Source organism: Onthophagus taurus, chromosome 6, assembly GCF_036711975.1.
Source record: "Onthophagus taurus isolate NC chromosome 6, IU_Otau_3.0, whole genome shotgun sequence".
NCBI lineage: Eukaryota > Metazoa > Arthropoda > Insecta > Coleoptera > Scarabaeidae > Onthophagus > Onthophagus taurus.
The window spans coordinates 2733520-2747977 of record NC_091971.1 but is presented as its reverse complement, the minus strand read 5'-3'; the positions used below and the strand labels follow the sequence as shown (position 1 = coordinate 2747977).

Sequence of the window (14458 nt, the reverse complement as noted above, 5' to 3'; positions counted from 1 at the left end):
ACTAAGGAGCAATAAAGTAAAGTTCTCTACCGAGCTGAGACGACGACAAATGTTAATCTGCAACCAGCATAAGGTTTCTTACTTAGAATTAATCCCAGTCTCTTTTCGGTTGTTCATTTCAAAGTTAGTTCGATAAATTTTAATTAAATATTTAATCAAACAAAAATAATCTCACCGAATCGGGGTAATCCTGTTGATGCAGGGCGGTAACGCTTCCGCTTCGAGATTCTCCGGGACTTGAGTGACGTCGACTTCTTGTTCCCGGTGGATTGTCCTCATCGCCACTCGTATAGTCCTGGAAATTAAATCGAAAATGGGGATAAGTGGCAAGATAATTGATATTTTTTTAATTAAAAAAAAAGGTCAACTTCAATTTACGTAAAGTTGTGTTTTCGTTTCGGACGAACAAACAGAGATGGACGGGAACGGAGAGGAAAATGGGAAATCTGGGAATTCGTCCCGGATGAACATCGGGACGTAATTACGCCACAGTCGGAGGTAATTGAAGTAATAAATAAACAAGAAAAGGAAACAATTTTTTTTAAACTATTAATTTGTTCGGGATAACTAAGACTATTTTTTTTTAGAAAAAAAAGCGGAATAGAAGAAAAATGAGAAAAGTTTTGATAACTTATCCCAGTCAGGTTCAAGTCAAGCAGAAATCTTCGGGATTCGACAAAAACTTAAATTAAGTAAGCTTAACTTTATATAGAAGAGAAAACTTGATTAACTTTTTATATGAAACCTTTTTGTATCTACAAAACAATTTTTCTACTTTAATTCTAAAATCTAGAATAAAACTATTTTTTTTTTAATTTTGTCTAAATAACACTATACAAGATTAAAATCATTTTAAATCGAAATTAATATAATAACATTTAATTAAAATATAAATATAAATAAAAATTAAAAATTCGCTTTAAAATGATTTTATTTATTTTCAGAATCACCACGATATGAGTTAATTTCTTTACACTAAAATAAAATAAAAATTTCTGTACAAGAATGAATAACGTTAACATAGCATAAGTTTTTAGTCGTTGCGTGTGTGCATGTGACTAATTTAAATTAAAAGAAAAAAATGTAAATATGATAGAGATATGTCGGTGCTCAGTGCTACAAAACATGTCGAGCCAAATCTGAAAACTTTTTAACTTTTATTAAATTAAAATTTTGCAGATTTGACTCGAATAAATCTACTACAAGCCTACGAAGACATATAACGAGAGAAAAATAGAACAAATAGATAGATAGAGGTATCACGACGTTAATAAAAAAACGAAGAAAACAATCAACACAGTATTTTTTTTTTAAGTACGCATACCACAGATAATTTGAAATAATTCGTTAGTAATAATAATATTATTATATGTATATGGAGAATATGTTACAGTTTTTTTTAATCTACCTGTGTCGTTTGCTCGCTCATTTCGGTTAAGTGTTTTCCGGTCGTATTTGCTGCACTTGCAGGTCTACCTCTAAAAGAACAAAGTTTTTTTCGTTAAAATTCTTTTATAATTAACTATTCTTATATTTGTATATGTTAAATTTTTAATTTATTTCATTTAAAATTTTTAGTGAGTTCGTTTATTTTATTTTATTTCTTGTTATAATTTTTATTTATTATTATTCATTAATTTTGTTAATTATTTATTTACTTTTTTTTTTCAAAATCCTCACCTTTGTACTCGATCACTAATAGCCATGCCAACTCCTGAATCTTCGCTAGGCGAGCGGTATTCATCTTCATTGTAAGAATATTCCTGTAATTGTAGTAATTTTTTTTTTGTTTGTGTATTCATATTTATGAGTTCTTTAGCTTTTTACTTTTATAGAACTTATTTTTGATTTTTGTTTGAAATTTTATTACTTAATACTAATTTTCGAAATGGTGGAGGCGCCGGCCAATGTTTTTAAACAGTTTTTATTTAAAATCGTCAATCAAAAGCATTTTAATAACTTACAGCACTATATGCTTTAATGAGGGAAGCTCAATTTTTAATTGAATTCTTAACTATCTATATTTAGACAACTTTCTGTAGCAAGTTTAACTAATTTATGTAATCAATAGTGGTGGAACGGATATCCAGTATCCGGCAAAATTTCCCAAAATGTTAATAAAAGTGTCCTCTTTCCAATGAACCAACCCGTTTTGAAAAATAACTTTTAGTTTTTGAGAAAACAATATTTGAAGTTTTGATAACATTTTCGATGTTGCAATTTTCGTCGATAACTTTCAAAATTCGCTACAAAATTAATTTCTTGAAGGATCCTTGTGGAAATATCACCAATTATTAATTAAAGTATCCTCTTTTTAATGCAAAAAGCCGTTTTGAAAAATTACTTTTAGTTCTTGAGAAATAATTTTTTGAAATAATCGACAATTTTTTCGAATTTTGCAATTTCAGTCGATTAAGTTTTAAAAATTCGTATAAAATCCAGTTCTTGAAATATGAGTATAAAAATTTCCCAAAGTGTTAATAAAAGTGTCCTCTTTCCAACGAACCAACCCGTTTTGAAAAATAACTTTTAGTTTTTGAAAAAACAATATTTGAAGTTTTGATAAAATTTCCGATGTTGCAATTTTCATCGATAACTTTCAAAATTCGCTACAAAATTAATTTCTTTAAGGATCCTTGTGGAAATATCACCAATTATTAATTAAAGTATCCTCTTTTGAATGCAAAAAGCCGTTTTGAAAAATCACTTTTAGTTCTTGAGAAATAAATTTTTGAAATAATCAACGAATTTTTCGAATTTTACAATTTTTGCCGATTAAGTTTTAAAAATTCGTATAAAATCCAGTTCTTGGAATATGAGTATGAAAGTTTCCCAAAGTATTAATAAAAGTGTCCTCTTTCCGATGAACCAACCCGTTTTGAAAAATAACTTTTAGTTTTTGAGAAAACAATATTTGAAGTTTTGATAAAATTTTCGATGTTGCAATTTTCATCGATAATTTTCAAAATTCGCTATAAAATTCATTTTTTGAAGGATCTTTATGGAAATATTACCAATTATTAATTAAAGTATCCCCTTTTTAATGCAACCAGCCGTTTTGAAAAATCACTTTTAGTTCTTGAGATATAAATTTTTGAAATAATCGACAATTTTTTCGAATTTTGCAATTTTCGCCGATTAAGTTTTAAAAATTCATATAAAATCCAGTTCTTGGAATATGAGTATGAAAGATTCCCAAAGTATTAATAAAAGTGTCCTCTTTCCAATGAACCAATCCGTTTTGAAAAATAACTTTTAGTTTTTGAGAAAACAATATTTGAAGTTTTGATAACATTTTCGTTGTTGCAATTTTCATCGATAATTTTCAAAATTCGCTATAAAATTAATTTTTTGAAGGATCCTTGTGGAAATATCACCAATTATTAATTAAAGTATCCTCTTTTTAATGCAAAAAGCCGTTTTGAAAGGTCACTTTTAGTTCTTAAGAAATAAATTTTTGAAATGATCAACAATTTTTCGACTTTTGCAATTTCAGTCGATTAAGTTTTAAAAATTCGTATAAAATCCAGTTCTTGGAATATGAGTATAAAAATTTCCCAAAGTGTTAATAAAAGTGTCCTCTTTCCAATGAACTAACTCGTTTTGAAAAATAACTTTTAGTTTTTGAGAAAACAATATTTGAAGTTTTGATAACATTTTCGATGTTGCAATTTTCGTCGATAACTTTCAAAATTCGCTACAAAATTAATTTCTTGAAGGATCTTTGTGGAAATATCACCAATTATTAATTAAAGTATCCTCTTTTTAATGCAAAAAGCCGTTTTGAAAGGTCACTTTTAATTCTTGAGAAATAAATTTTTGAAATGATCAACAATTTTTTGACTTTTGCATTTTCAGTCGATTAAGTTTTAAAAATTCGTATAAAATCCAGTTCTTGGAATATGAGTATAAAAATTTCCCAAGGTGTTAATAAAAGTGTCCTCTTTCCAATGAACCAACCCGTTTTGAAAAATAACTTCTAGTTTTTGAGAAAACAATATTTGAAATTTTGATAAAATTTTCAATGTTCCAATTTTCATCGATAATTTTCAAAATTCGCTATAAAATTCATTTCTTGAAGGATCTTTATGGAAATATTACCAATTATTAATTAAAGTATCCCCTTTTCAATGCAAACAGCCGTTTTGAAAAATCACTTTTAGTTCTTGAGAAATAATTTTTTGAAATAATCGACAATTTTTTCGAATTTTGCAATTTTCGCCGATTAAGTTTTAAAAATTCATATAAAATCCAGTTCTTGGAATATGAGTATGAAAGTTTCCCAAAGTATTAATAAAAGTGTCCTCTTTCCAATGAACCAACCCGTTTTGAAAAATAACTTTTAGTTTTTGAGAAAACAATATTTGAAGTTTTGATAACATTTTCGATGTTCCAATTTTTATCGATAACTTTCAAAATTCGCTTTAAATTTCATTTCTTGAAGGATCATTGTGGAAATATCACCAATTATTAATTAAAGTATCCTCTTTTTAATGCAAAAAGCCGTTTTGAAAAATTACTTTTAGTTCTTGAGAAATAATTTTTTGAAATAATCGCCAATTTTTTCGAATTTTGCAATTTTCACTGATTAAGTTTTAAAAATTCGTATAAAATCCAGTTCTTGAAATATGAGTATGAAAATTTCCCAAAGTGTTAATAAAAGTGTCCTCTTTCCAATGAACCAGCCTGTCTTTTCACAAAATCACTATCCGTTCCATCACTAGTAATCAGTGATTTACTCCAACAAATAACGTATGTTAATATAAAAGTCATGATTTACAACGCAACTCAAAGTTATAAAACTAAATTTAAATCGACGATACTAAGAGTAAGGCAGTTTTCGATCTACCTTTAAAATGGTTGAACATACTAAAGTTGAAAAGATACACCACTGTCAATACTGTTATTTTATTATTCAGAAAGATCATCGCAACGAACGTGAGGAAATTCCAAACCATATCATCGATTTCGATAAGCTTACGAATTCAAACTTGGGCGATTGATAAAAAATGCTTTTGAGTGACTCATTTTCATTTTACTCTTACTACACAATAAATAATCTAATCGTTATTATTTATCATCAACTTTTTATAGTCTTGCTGTAGATCTGTTGTAGTTGACATGTTGCAGCAAGCACCACATATTTCTAAGAGGTAAAAAAAATCTCTCGAATAAAACGAAAGATACAGGATATAATAAAGAATAAATAAAAGACATTTTTAAACTTGGCTCTTACTTACGTCATAGCCGGGCATTAATATAGAGTGGTTGGAATCCGGGACTCCTTTTCTCTAGAGACGGTAACAAATGGAATAAAAAGAAAACAATAAGAAATCTCAATTTTTAATCAATGTGTTAAGCGTTATTTAAAAAAGGAATTGTGTTTAAATGAAATACAAATTGCGTACCAGTTCTTAATTACTTAAATTAATTACAAGACATGGTCGTAGTCGTAGACGCCCTTTAAACGAGTTCACCGCTATTCCCGACTTTTAATGGGAGTTCTCTTGTAGATTGCTCACCATTAGGGCCTTTTTATGGTGTTTGCGCGAACGCAAGAGGAATTCTTTATTACCGTTGTAAAAAGGAGAACATTCTCCCACAAACATTTTTTTTATTTTCATTTTATCCGTTTCTATACACAACCCTTTTATGAATATATCTTCAAGTTTTACTCACCCTGGAATGTCTGTAATCGTGTTCTCTAGGATCTCTTCTTCTTGGCATGTCTACCTCGCTTCTATAAACTAGCTCATCGAAACGCATCCGATCTTCCAGGGCGACTATTTCGCGTATTTCAGTCATTAGTGTGTACTGAAAATCGATTGAGACGGTTTTGTGTTAATGCATAAATGTAATTTTAGGCATTTGAATTTGAAATGGCATGAATACCTTTTCAGCGGTATTGAGTAGTTCGGTCAGAACTTGTACGAAGGCATCTATGGTCATATGTCTAGCGGAATATTCATCAGTATAATAACACAGTGTTGTAAATTCAGGCTTGGATAATAAGCATCTTGCTTTTTCTTCAACCATTTGCATTGATGCTGCCCATTTTCTTGTTGCTTGAGCTGCCCTACTTCTAAACAAATTTTTTTTATATCATACAAACCATTTAAATTTTTTTTAATCAATAAATCACTTAACAACTTACCCCGGACTACATAAATCCCATTCCCTATCATAAGCCGTACAAGAATGAGGTACTTTCCCGACATCCCTCACTAACAGCGACATCCTCTTGTGGTACTTCAACTGCGAAACGGCCTCATCGTGGGTGACATCGAGAAAACACTGTCCATTGACTTCGAGAATTTGATCTCCAACCTAAAACCCCAATAAAAAAATTCATTCTTCGTTTTAACATGAAAGATGATACATTATCTAGCCACAAATTACGTCAATTCTCAATCCATTAGCGATGGAGGTATTATTAGTGACAAAATGATTTTATTAAAAATAAAAAAAAAGTGTGTGGAGGTGGATGCTGAGGTTTAATCCGGTTGAAAGCTCGATCACAGCTTTCGTTCTATTTACGTCCGCAGAGGCGGTTCGATCCCCTCATTTAAGGGCGCGGCGTGATAACGGCTTTAATTCCGATCTATTTACTAATTAACCGACCAATGCGACCTCTTCTTTACTGTCAGGATGTCGGGATACTGACCTCTGTTCGCGATAAGGGGTTATAGAGGGAGGGTGATTTAAAACGGTCACGAATAATTAATTTCGATCCAAACCAGTAACCGAGATACGGAAATGTAATTTGCATGCGTTAGTTTGAATTTATTGCTTGTTTTATCGATTTTTTTTCATAAATTATGGTGTTCATTATCGACAGCTTCTTTTTGGTTATTATTTATAAAATTTATGTGAAGTTTAAATTGTTGGAAGATGATGTGTAACGCAATAGAAGTTTAATTAAATCCATTAACTCTCTGATGGCAATCAATCCCATGATTAAATCTCTTGTTTAATTGCATTGGAATACCTCATGAGATCACAATAGATATTTGTTTGATCATGTAATTGCACTGGGATTAGCATAAATTTGATGATCCACAAAGAATTTATTAACTTGATTCAGTAGAATTCAATAGAATAATTATACTATTATGATAAACACTTATAATATATATATTGTGATAAATACTTAAATTTGGACATATCTTTTTGCAGCACTTACAAAATTTATTTATTTATTATTTATTAAGTTTTCATTCGTCGTGGATCATGGATAGTTGGAGGACGAGCTCCATTTATATCATTTGTCAAACAATGTCACTTTTGGTGGACATCACGCAATCATAAGTCAATGGTTGATGAGTGAGTTACCATCATGAGTAACTCCGGTCTGATCGCGTGATGGTGTCGATTACGTCAATCCATTTCAACCTTGTGTAATGAGGGAAATAGTCGAGACGTATTATAAAGGATATCTAATCATATACATATGCTTTTATATTTCAACAACTTTTTTCGAAGTAATAAATTATTAGTGGTGGAAGGGATAGTGATTTTGCGAAAAGCCGGATACCGGATATTTGGAATCCCCTTTGGCCGGATATCCGGCATATCTATCCGGCCATTATGGTTATAATTTCTGAAGTGATACTCTACATTGCCACATTACTGCGATATTTGAATAAAAATGAAATTAATAAGAAAGTTGATAAGATATATCAACTTATTTGGATCCAAGGTACAAAATGAACTTTTTTGATGCTGATTTAAGTCACGAAGTAATTCTAAAAATAGGATACTATAATTAATAATTGGCGATATTTCCACAAGATCCTTCAATTGTTTTCTCAAAAATTAAAAGCTATTTTAAAAAACGGATTGGTTCATTGGAAAGAAGACACTTTTATTAACACTTTGGGAAATTTTCATACTCATATTCCAAGAACTGGATTTTATACGAATTTTTAAAACTTATGCGGCGAAAATTGCAAAATTCGAAAAGATTGTTGATCATTTCAAAAATTTATTTCTCAAAAACTAGAAGCGATTTTTCAAAATGGCTTGTTGCATTAAAAAGAGGATACTTTAATTAATAATTGGTGATATTTCCAAAAGGACTCTTCAAGAAATGAATTTTATAGCGAATTTTGAAAGTTATCGATGAAAATCGCAACATCGAAAATTTTATCAAAACTTCAAATATTGTTTTCTCAAAAACTAAAAGCTATTTTTCAAAACGGGTTGGTTCATTGGAAAGAAGACACTTTTATTAATACATTGGGAAATTTTCATACTCATATTCCAAGAACTGGATTTTATACGAATTTTTAAAACTTATGCGGCGAAAATTGCAAAATTCGAAAAGATTGTTGATCATTTCAAAAATGTATTTCTCAAAAACTAGAAGCGATTTTTCAAAACGGCTTATTGCATTAAAAAGAGGATACTTTAATTAATAATTGGTGATATTTCCACAAGGATCCTTCAAGAAATAAATTTTATAGCGAATTTTGAAAGTTATCGATGAAAATTCCAACATCGAAAATTTTATCAAAACCTCAAATATTGTTTTCTCAAAAACTAGAAGTTATTTTTCAAAACGGGTTGGTTCATTGGAAAGAAGACACTTTTATTAACACTTTGGGAAATTTTCATACTCATATTCCAAGAACTGGATTTTATACGAATTTTTAAAACTTATGCGGCGAAAATTGCAAAATTCGAAAAGATTGTTGATCATTTCAAAAATTTATTTCTCAAAAACTAGAAGCGATTTTTCAAAACGGCTTGTTGCATTAAAAAGAGGATACTTTAATTAATAATTGACGATATTTCCACAAGGATCCTTCAAGAAATGAATTATATAGCGAATTTTGAAAGTTATCGATGAAAATTGCAACAGCGAAAATTTTATCAAAACTTCAAATATTGTTTTCTCAAAAACTAAAATCTATTTTTCAAAACGGGTTGGTTCATTGGAAAGAAGACACTTTTATTAACACTTTGGGAAATTTTCATACTCATATTCCAAGAACTGGATTTTATACGAATTTTTAAAACTTATGCGGCGAAAATTGCAAAATTCGAAAAGATTGTTGATCATTTCAAAAATTTATTTCTCAAAAACTAGAAGCGATTTTTCAAAACGGCTTGTTGCATTAAAAAGAGGATACTTTAATTAATAATTGACGATATTTCCACAAGGATCCTTCAAGAAATGAATTATATAGCGAATTTTGAAAGTTATCGATGAAAATTGCAACAGCGAAAATTTTATCAAAACTTCAAATGTTATTTTCTCAAAAACTAACAGCTATTTTTTAAAACGGGTTGGTTCATTGGAAAGAAGACACTTTTATTAACACTTTGGGAAATTTTCTTACTCATATTCCAAGAACTGGATTTTATACGAATTTTTAAAACTTAATCGGCGAAAATTGCAAAATACGAAAAATTGTCGATTATTTCAAAAATTTATTTCTCAAAAACTAAAAGCGATTTTTCAAAACGGCTTTTTGCATTAAAAAGAGGCTCCTTTAATTAATAATCGAAAGTCATAACAGCGACAGTTTTGTTAGTAATGAATGTGATGATAAATTATAACCAAAGGGAAGAAAACTAGACGAAACTGCAACAAGAGATTTTATATATCGTATTGGGATTTTAACAATGAGGTTGCTAATGGCAAACCTGATATAAATAAAGTTGTATTCAATGAAAAAAGTCCTATTGGGGTTGAACTTGATTATTATCTGCAGTGTCCAACACCTAAAAGAGATACTAATTCCTGTGAATGGTGGAGTATTAAGTAATAGGTTTTTAATATCCGGCTTTAGCCGGATAGTTGCCGGATATCCGTTCCACCACTATAAATTATACTATATTTATTACGGAAGGACATTCTTACATGGCATAGATCGTAATTCATAAACTTAAAGAATATGGGATTGTGAGATTTTAATACATGCTTTGACATAAAACACAAGACGCTTTCTAATCAATCAATTTCTTGACAACTCAATCGTAAAGAAGTTTTTTTTCTTGAGCTTATAATAAACGTATTTGAAGCCGTTGAGCGCAAGCAATTTCATATATATTTTATTGACAATTTGTTCAGTGAGCAGTTTTGAAACCTATATATTTTAAGTAGTCCAATAATCCAAATCTTAAGAGGCTTTCGGCTTCCTTTTCGTAAACTGCAGCTATAATAAAACTTTAAAGATCAACTTTTATTTCCCAATTATAGGTTGTATATCATCAATAATTCATTTTATTCCATATTCGTTTCGAATTTTAATCGCATACACACACTCCAATATTGATAAATACATTTCCCCTCATACTTTGACCCAATAAGTCATTTCTTGTCTACGAAAGTAGACCGCGTAGCTCGCATTTAGGTTCCCTTGAAACACATTTCAGCCCTAATACGCTATTCGTTGCTTCGCGCACTCACTCGTCCTTTAGAATTTTCAGTGTAATTTCCTCAGGGCTCACGTCATCTTTCGTTATCTATGTTATCTGTAACTCCTTTTTCTCCATACATTTCCAAAATCCAAGTAATATGTAAACCCGATGTTCTGTATTTTAATATGTATTCGAATATAGTAAATAGATTTTTAATAGAGTTGTAATGTTTCGATATGAATTTGTAAGTGAAAGATAAAGTGGATTTTAATGTAACCGGAACAGATTGAACTGAAAATTTCCCATCGAAAAAGCAACGTAAAGGAAATAGTCGAAAACGGTGAAATAAGTGGGTGTGGTAAATGCTTCCCTTTTAAGGGGGCCAAAGCAGTAATCGATGCCACGTCACCTAACGCTACCACCAACCTTTTCCGTGTGCCCGATTCCACCCCAATTTTCCATTTAATATCACCGCGCGATATTTTCAACTTTTATTCCAATTTGCAACGATTTGAATCAAAATCGGAAGGTTCAATTTCAAATAATAACAAATAAAAAGAAAGTGCCAGTCAATAAACGATGCGAGTTATTCATGAACCCTGTGTTTATAAATTTCACGATATATTAAATATTTACCATCAACCCAGCTCTGTCGGCGACCGAATCCTTGTCAACACCCGTTATAAAAATTCCTAAGTTGTACTCCACACCACCTCTAATCATCAATCCTAAGCTTTGTCCAGGTTCTATGCATAAATCAACCTGTAAAAGAAATTATTAATTAAAATATATCTTTGGTTTTCTTATTATCCAAAAAAAAAAACAAGATCAAAGTGTTTTCTTAAAATTTCAAGATGTAGAACAAACCGGAGAAATTCAACGTTTTAGAATTCTCGGTGCATTGTTCGAGTAAAAGTCAATTTACTTCGACCACTTTCAACAAACTCCTTTTATCAAGGCGGAATAGTTCGAGTTGCGACAAAATGAATTTACCCTTGCATATACTAAGAATAGTAAGAATGCGGTTTAATTAATAAAGACGACAAAAAGGGGAAAATTGCATAAATTTTAAATGTGTTTGTCTACGAGTTGTTAAATTACTTTGAATAACTTACCCTTCGTACCGTTCTATCTTTACTTGATGATCTTCCGTAACCGTATCTTTGAGGCGGTATTTGACCCCCTCTGCTATATTCTAAGGGTGGCGAAACGGGTCTTCCCTGACGATCCATCCACGAACACGTTTGTCTTGTATGCCAACTACATCCACCCATTACACCAAATCCACCGGATAACGTTGGTGATTTTACGGTCATACTCAGTTTTCTACATGATTTTAACATCTGAAACAATAAAAAATGGTTAGAATTTATTAACAAATTTATTTTAGGATCAATTTCCGCATAGCAAACATTTTCTCAAAGCATACTTTATGTTCACAAAGCTAACAACTTAGAACCAATTTGCTTGAGGAGTTTGAAAGATTCTTATTAACTTTGACTTTGAATTAGACTAAAAGCGGATTTTACATATAAAATGAAAATTGATACCTAAAAACTACAATACGCTCCAAAATTAATAAACAAACGGAAATTGCAAACAGAAAATTTCATTTTGAAATTTTAAACGATTTTTTTGATTAAAAAAAAGTAGTCGCTGAACCGGCGGCAATTGAAAATGGTAATAGGTTAAGCCGGTTATAATTGATATTGGTGGCAGTTACAATTGGTGGTGGTTGAATGACATCACATCGTAATCAACTCAAGCACCATTAGTGTAAAATTTATCAATAGAATAAAATATCAAAGGGAAAAGGATATAAAACGTCCAACCTCAGTAGTTGAAACGTTATTATTATGGTAAAACATCAAATGGATTTTTTAAATCTACCACATGCGATATATATGGGATGACATATGTAGAATTTAAATATGTTGGAAAAAATAGTAAGAAAATACATGTTTATAATGTTCTAAGACAGCGTTTCTCAACCTTTTTTTACTCGACTCCATGATATGCATATTATAATTACTAATATGTAGTACATATAGGTACAGTAATAACTCTATAAGTCTATAACACTGAAATATTTTTATTTCTACCAGTTATTACAAAATAATGCATATTATATACTAATTATACACATTTAGTTAAACTAAAAAATGTAAAAATGTAAGATGCAAATTAATGAGAACCTTGAGGCTGTTTGGAAGCACTCAGTAATTTGAAATCTGGATCGGAAGATGATAAATATGGTCTCAGGTTCGAACTTACACTGGCAAGTCTGTTCCTGTACTTATTTTTTAAATAAGTATAGGACGAAGAAGCTCTCTCCACTAGTACGGTGCTTGTGAACGGTAACAAAATAGTTATTGCTTTGTTAAATAATTCAAGATATTCTTTTTTCAAGTCAGCCCAGAATGAAATGAGGGATTTCTTTTCAAATTCTTGCTTAAGTGAAGAATCCGTTTTCAGTTCGATCAACTTAACTTTTTCTTGAAGTGATAGAGATGCACACTCGAAATACTTTTCACTAAAAGGGTACGCAATCCAGTAATCGTCTGTTCTACGTTTGGGGAAATATTTGTCGAAAGCAGCCTTCAGTCCATTCAGATGTTGTATAATTTGCTTCTTAATTTCTAGAGATACATGAGCATCCGTTTCAGAGAGAAAATCGTGTAATGTTTCAAAAACTTCAGATTGGTTTTTCTCAATACATAATTTCTAACGAAAGACTCAATTTTGTCTGTAACTTGGAATACAGTTACTGCACTGTTTTGAAGGGACAAATTTAGCTGGTTTAATTTCGAAAAGATATCGGACATGTATGCAAGGCTTTGAAGCCATTCATGATCATCAAATTTAAATGAAAGTCGGAAAGGATGGTTCTCAAGGAACACTTTGACTTCATGCCTAAGTTCAAACAAACGTGTAAGAACTTTACCCCGAGATAGCCATCGAACCTCAGTATGAAGGAGTAAGGTTTTGTGAATACTGCCCATTTCTTGACATAATGAAGAGAATAACCTTGAATTCGTGTGGTGGGATTTGATGAAATTGACCACTTTTAGTGAATCGTCCAAAACATCTTTCATACTAGTAGGAAGGCACTTTGATGCAAGAGCTTGTCGATGAATACAACAATGTGTCCACTGTACTAAAGGAGCTACTGCTTTGACACATCCCAGGAGACCAGAATAATAGATTTACCACCGTCAGTACATAATCCACAACACTTTGACCACTTTATTCCCTTTTTGGTAAAGTAGGAATCAATGGCATGAAAAATATCTGCACCTGTCGTGCGTTCGGAAAGAAGATGACAAAGCAAAAGTCCTTCTACAAATTCATTTCCTTTCAAGTATCTTGCAATAACCATCAAAACAGCAAATTGTGCTACATCAGTACTCTCATCCACCTGAATGGAAAAATATTGACTGTGATTTTCTTTATCAACGTCTCCTCCATATTACCAGAAGTTTCCTTGATTCTACGAGACACAGTATCATTGGAGAGAGGAATAGCATTAATTTTCTGAACATACTCATTACCGAACATGCAAACAACTGCGTCTTTAATGCTGGGCAAAATCAAATTTTCACCAATCGTGTGATTTTTACCATTTCTGGCGATATGGTAACTGATGCGATAGGAGGCCTCAACAGCATCTTCATTGGTACAACCAGAAGTTAAGTACGTGTCTATATTCGACTTATTTTTATTTTCGAGCAAACGCTTAAAAAAGGCCAGACCTTTATCTTTGAAATCTACGTGTTTGGTTTGCAAATGACGACTAAGTAATGAAGGCTTCATACTACCGGTAGATAGTACTTCCCCACAAACAACACACTCAGGTCTAGGGATGCTATCAATAATTACGAATGAAAATCCATAGGATAAATACTGTTCACTATATTTTCTTACTTTTGTCGGTTGGAGAACTGGACTGGAAGCTTAACCTTAGGTTGCTCCTCACAAGGACTGGTACTCGATGATGGAGGATCACTTACCAAACCAGTAATTTTTCTGTTTTTAAGAGTGCCAAATTTTAACCATTGATCCATGTTTAAAAAAACAAGTTACAATAATT

The 14458-nt window shown here is 31.1% G+C and overlaps 1 protein-coding gene across 4 annotated transcripts in view; it reads right to left on the bottom strand.

Moving 5' to 3' along the window:
- Positions 1 to 14458, bottom strand: part of LOC111424784 (whirlin protein dyschronic) — a 71044-nt gene that overhangs the window by 25558 nt on the left and 31028 nt on the right. For 3 of the 4 annotated variants that reach the window (XM_023058470.2, XM_071196462.1, XM_071196463.1), the window contains exons 5-13: positions 11484 to 11711; positions 11005 to 11130; positions 6155 to 6327; positions 5893 to 6082; positions 5680 to 5814; positions 5241 to 5291; positions 1681 to 1763; positions 1409 to 1478; positions 176 to 295 (exon numbers count right to left, since the gene is read on the bottom strand). In XM_023058470.2, the coding sequence (XP_022914238.1) occupies positions 176 to 295; positions 1409 to 1478; positions 1681 to 1763; positions 5241 to 5291; positions 5680 to 5814; positions 5893 to 6082; positions 6155 to 6327; positions 11005 to 11130; positions 11484 to 11711 (1176 nt within the window). The remainder of the gene's footprint in view (positions 1 to 175; positions 296 to 1408; positions 1479 to 1680; positions 1764 to 5240; positions 5292 to 5679; positions 5815 to 5892; positions 6083 to 6154; positions 6328 to 11004; positions 11131 to 11483; positions 11712 to 14458) is intronic. The other variant, XM_071196464.1, reaches the window with a different exon arrangement.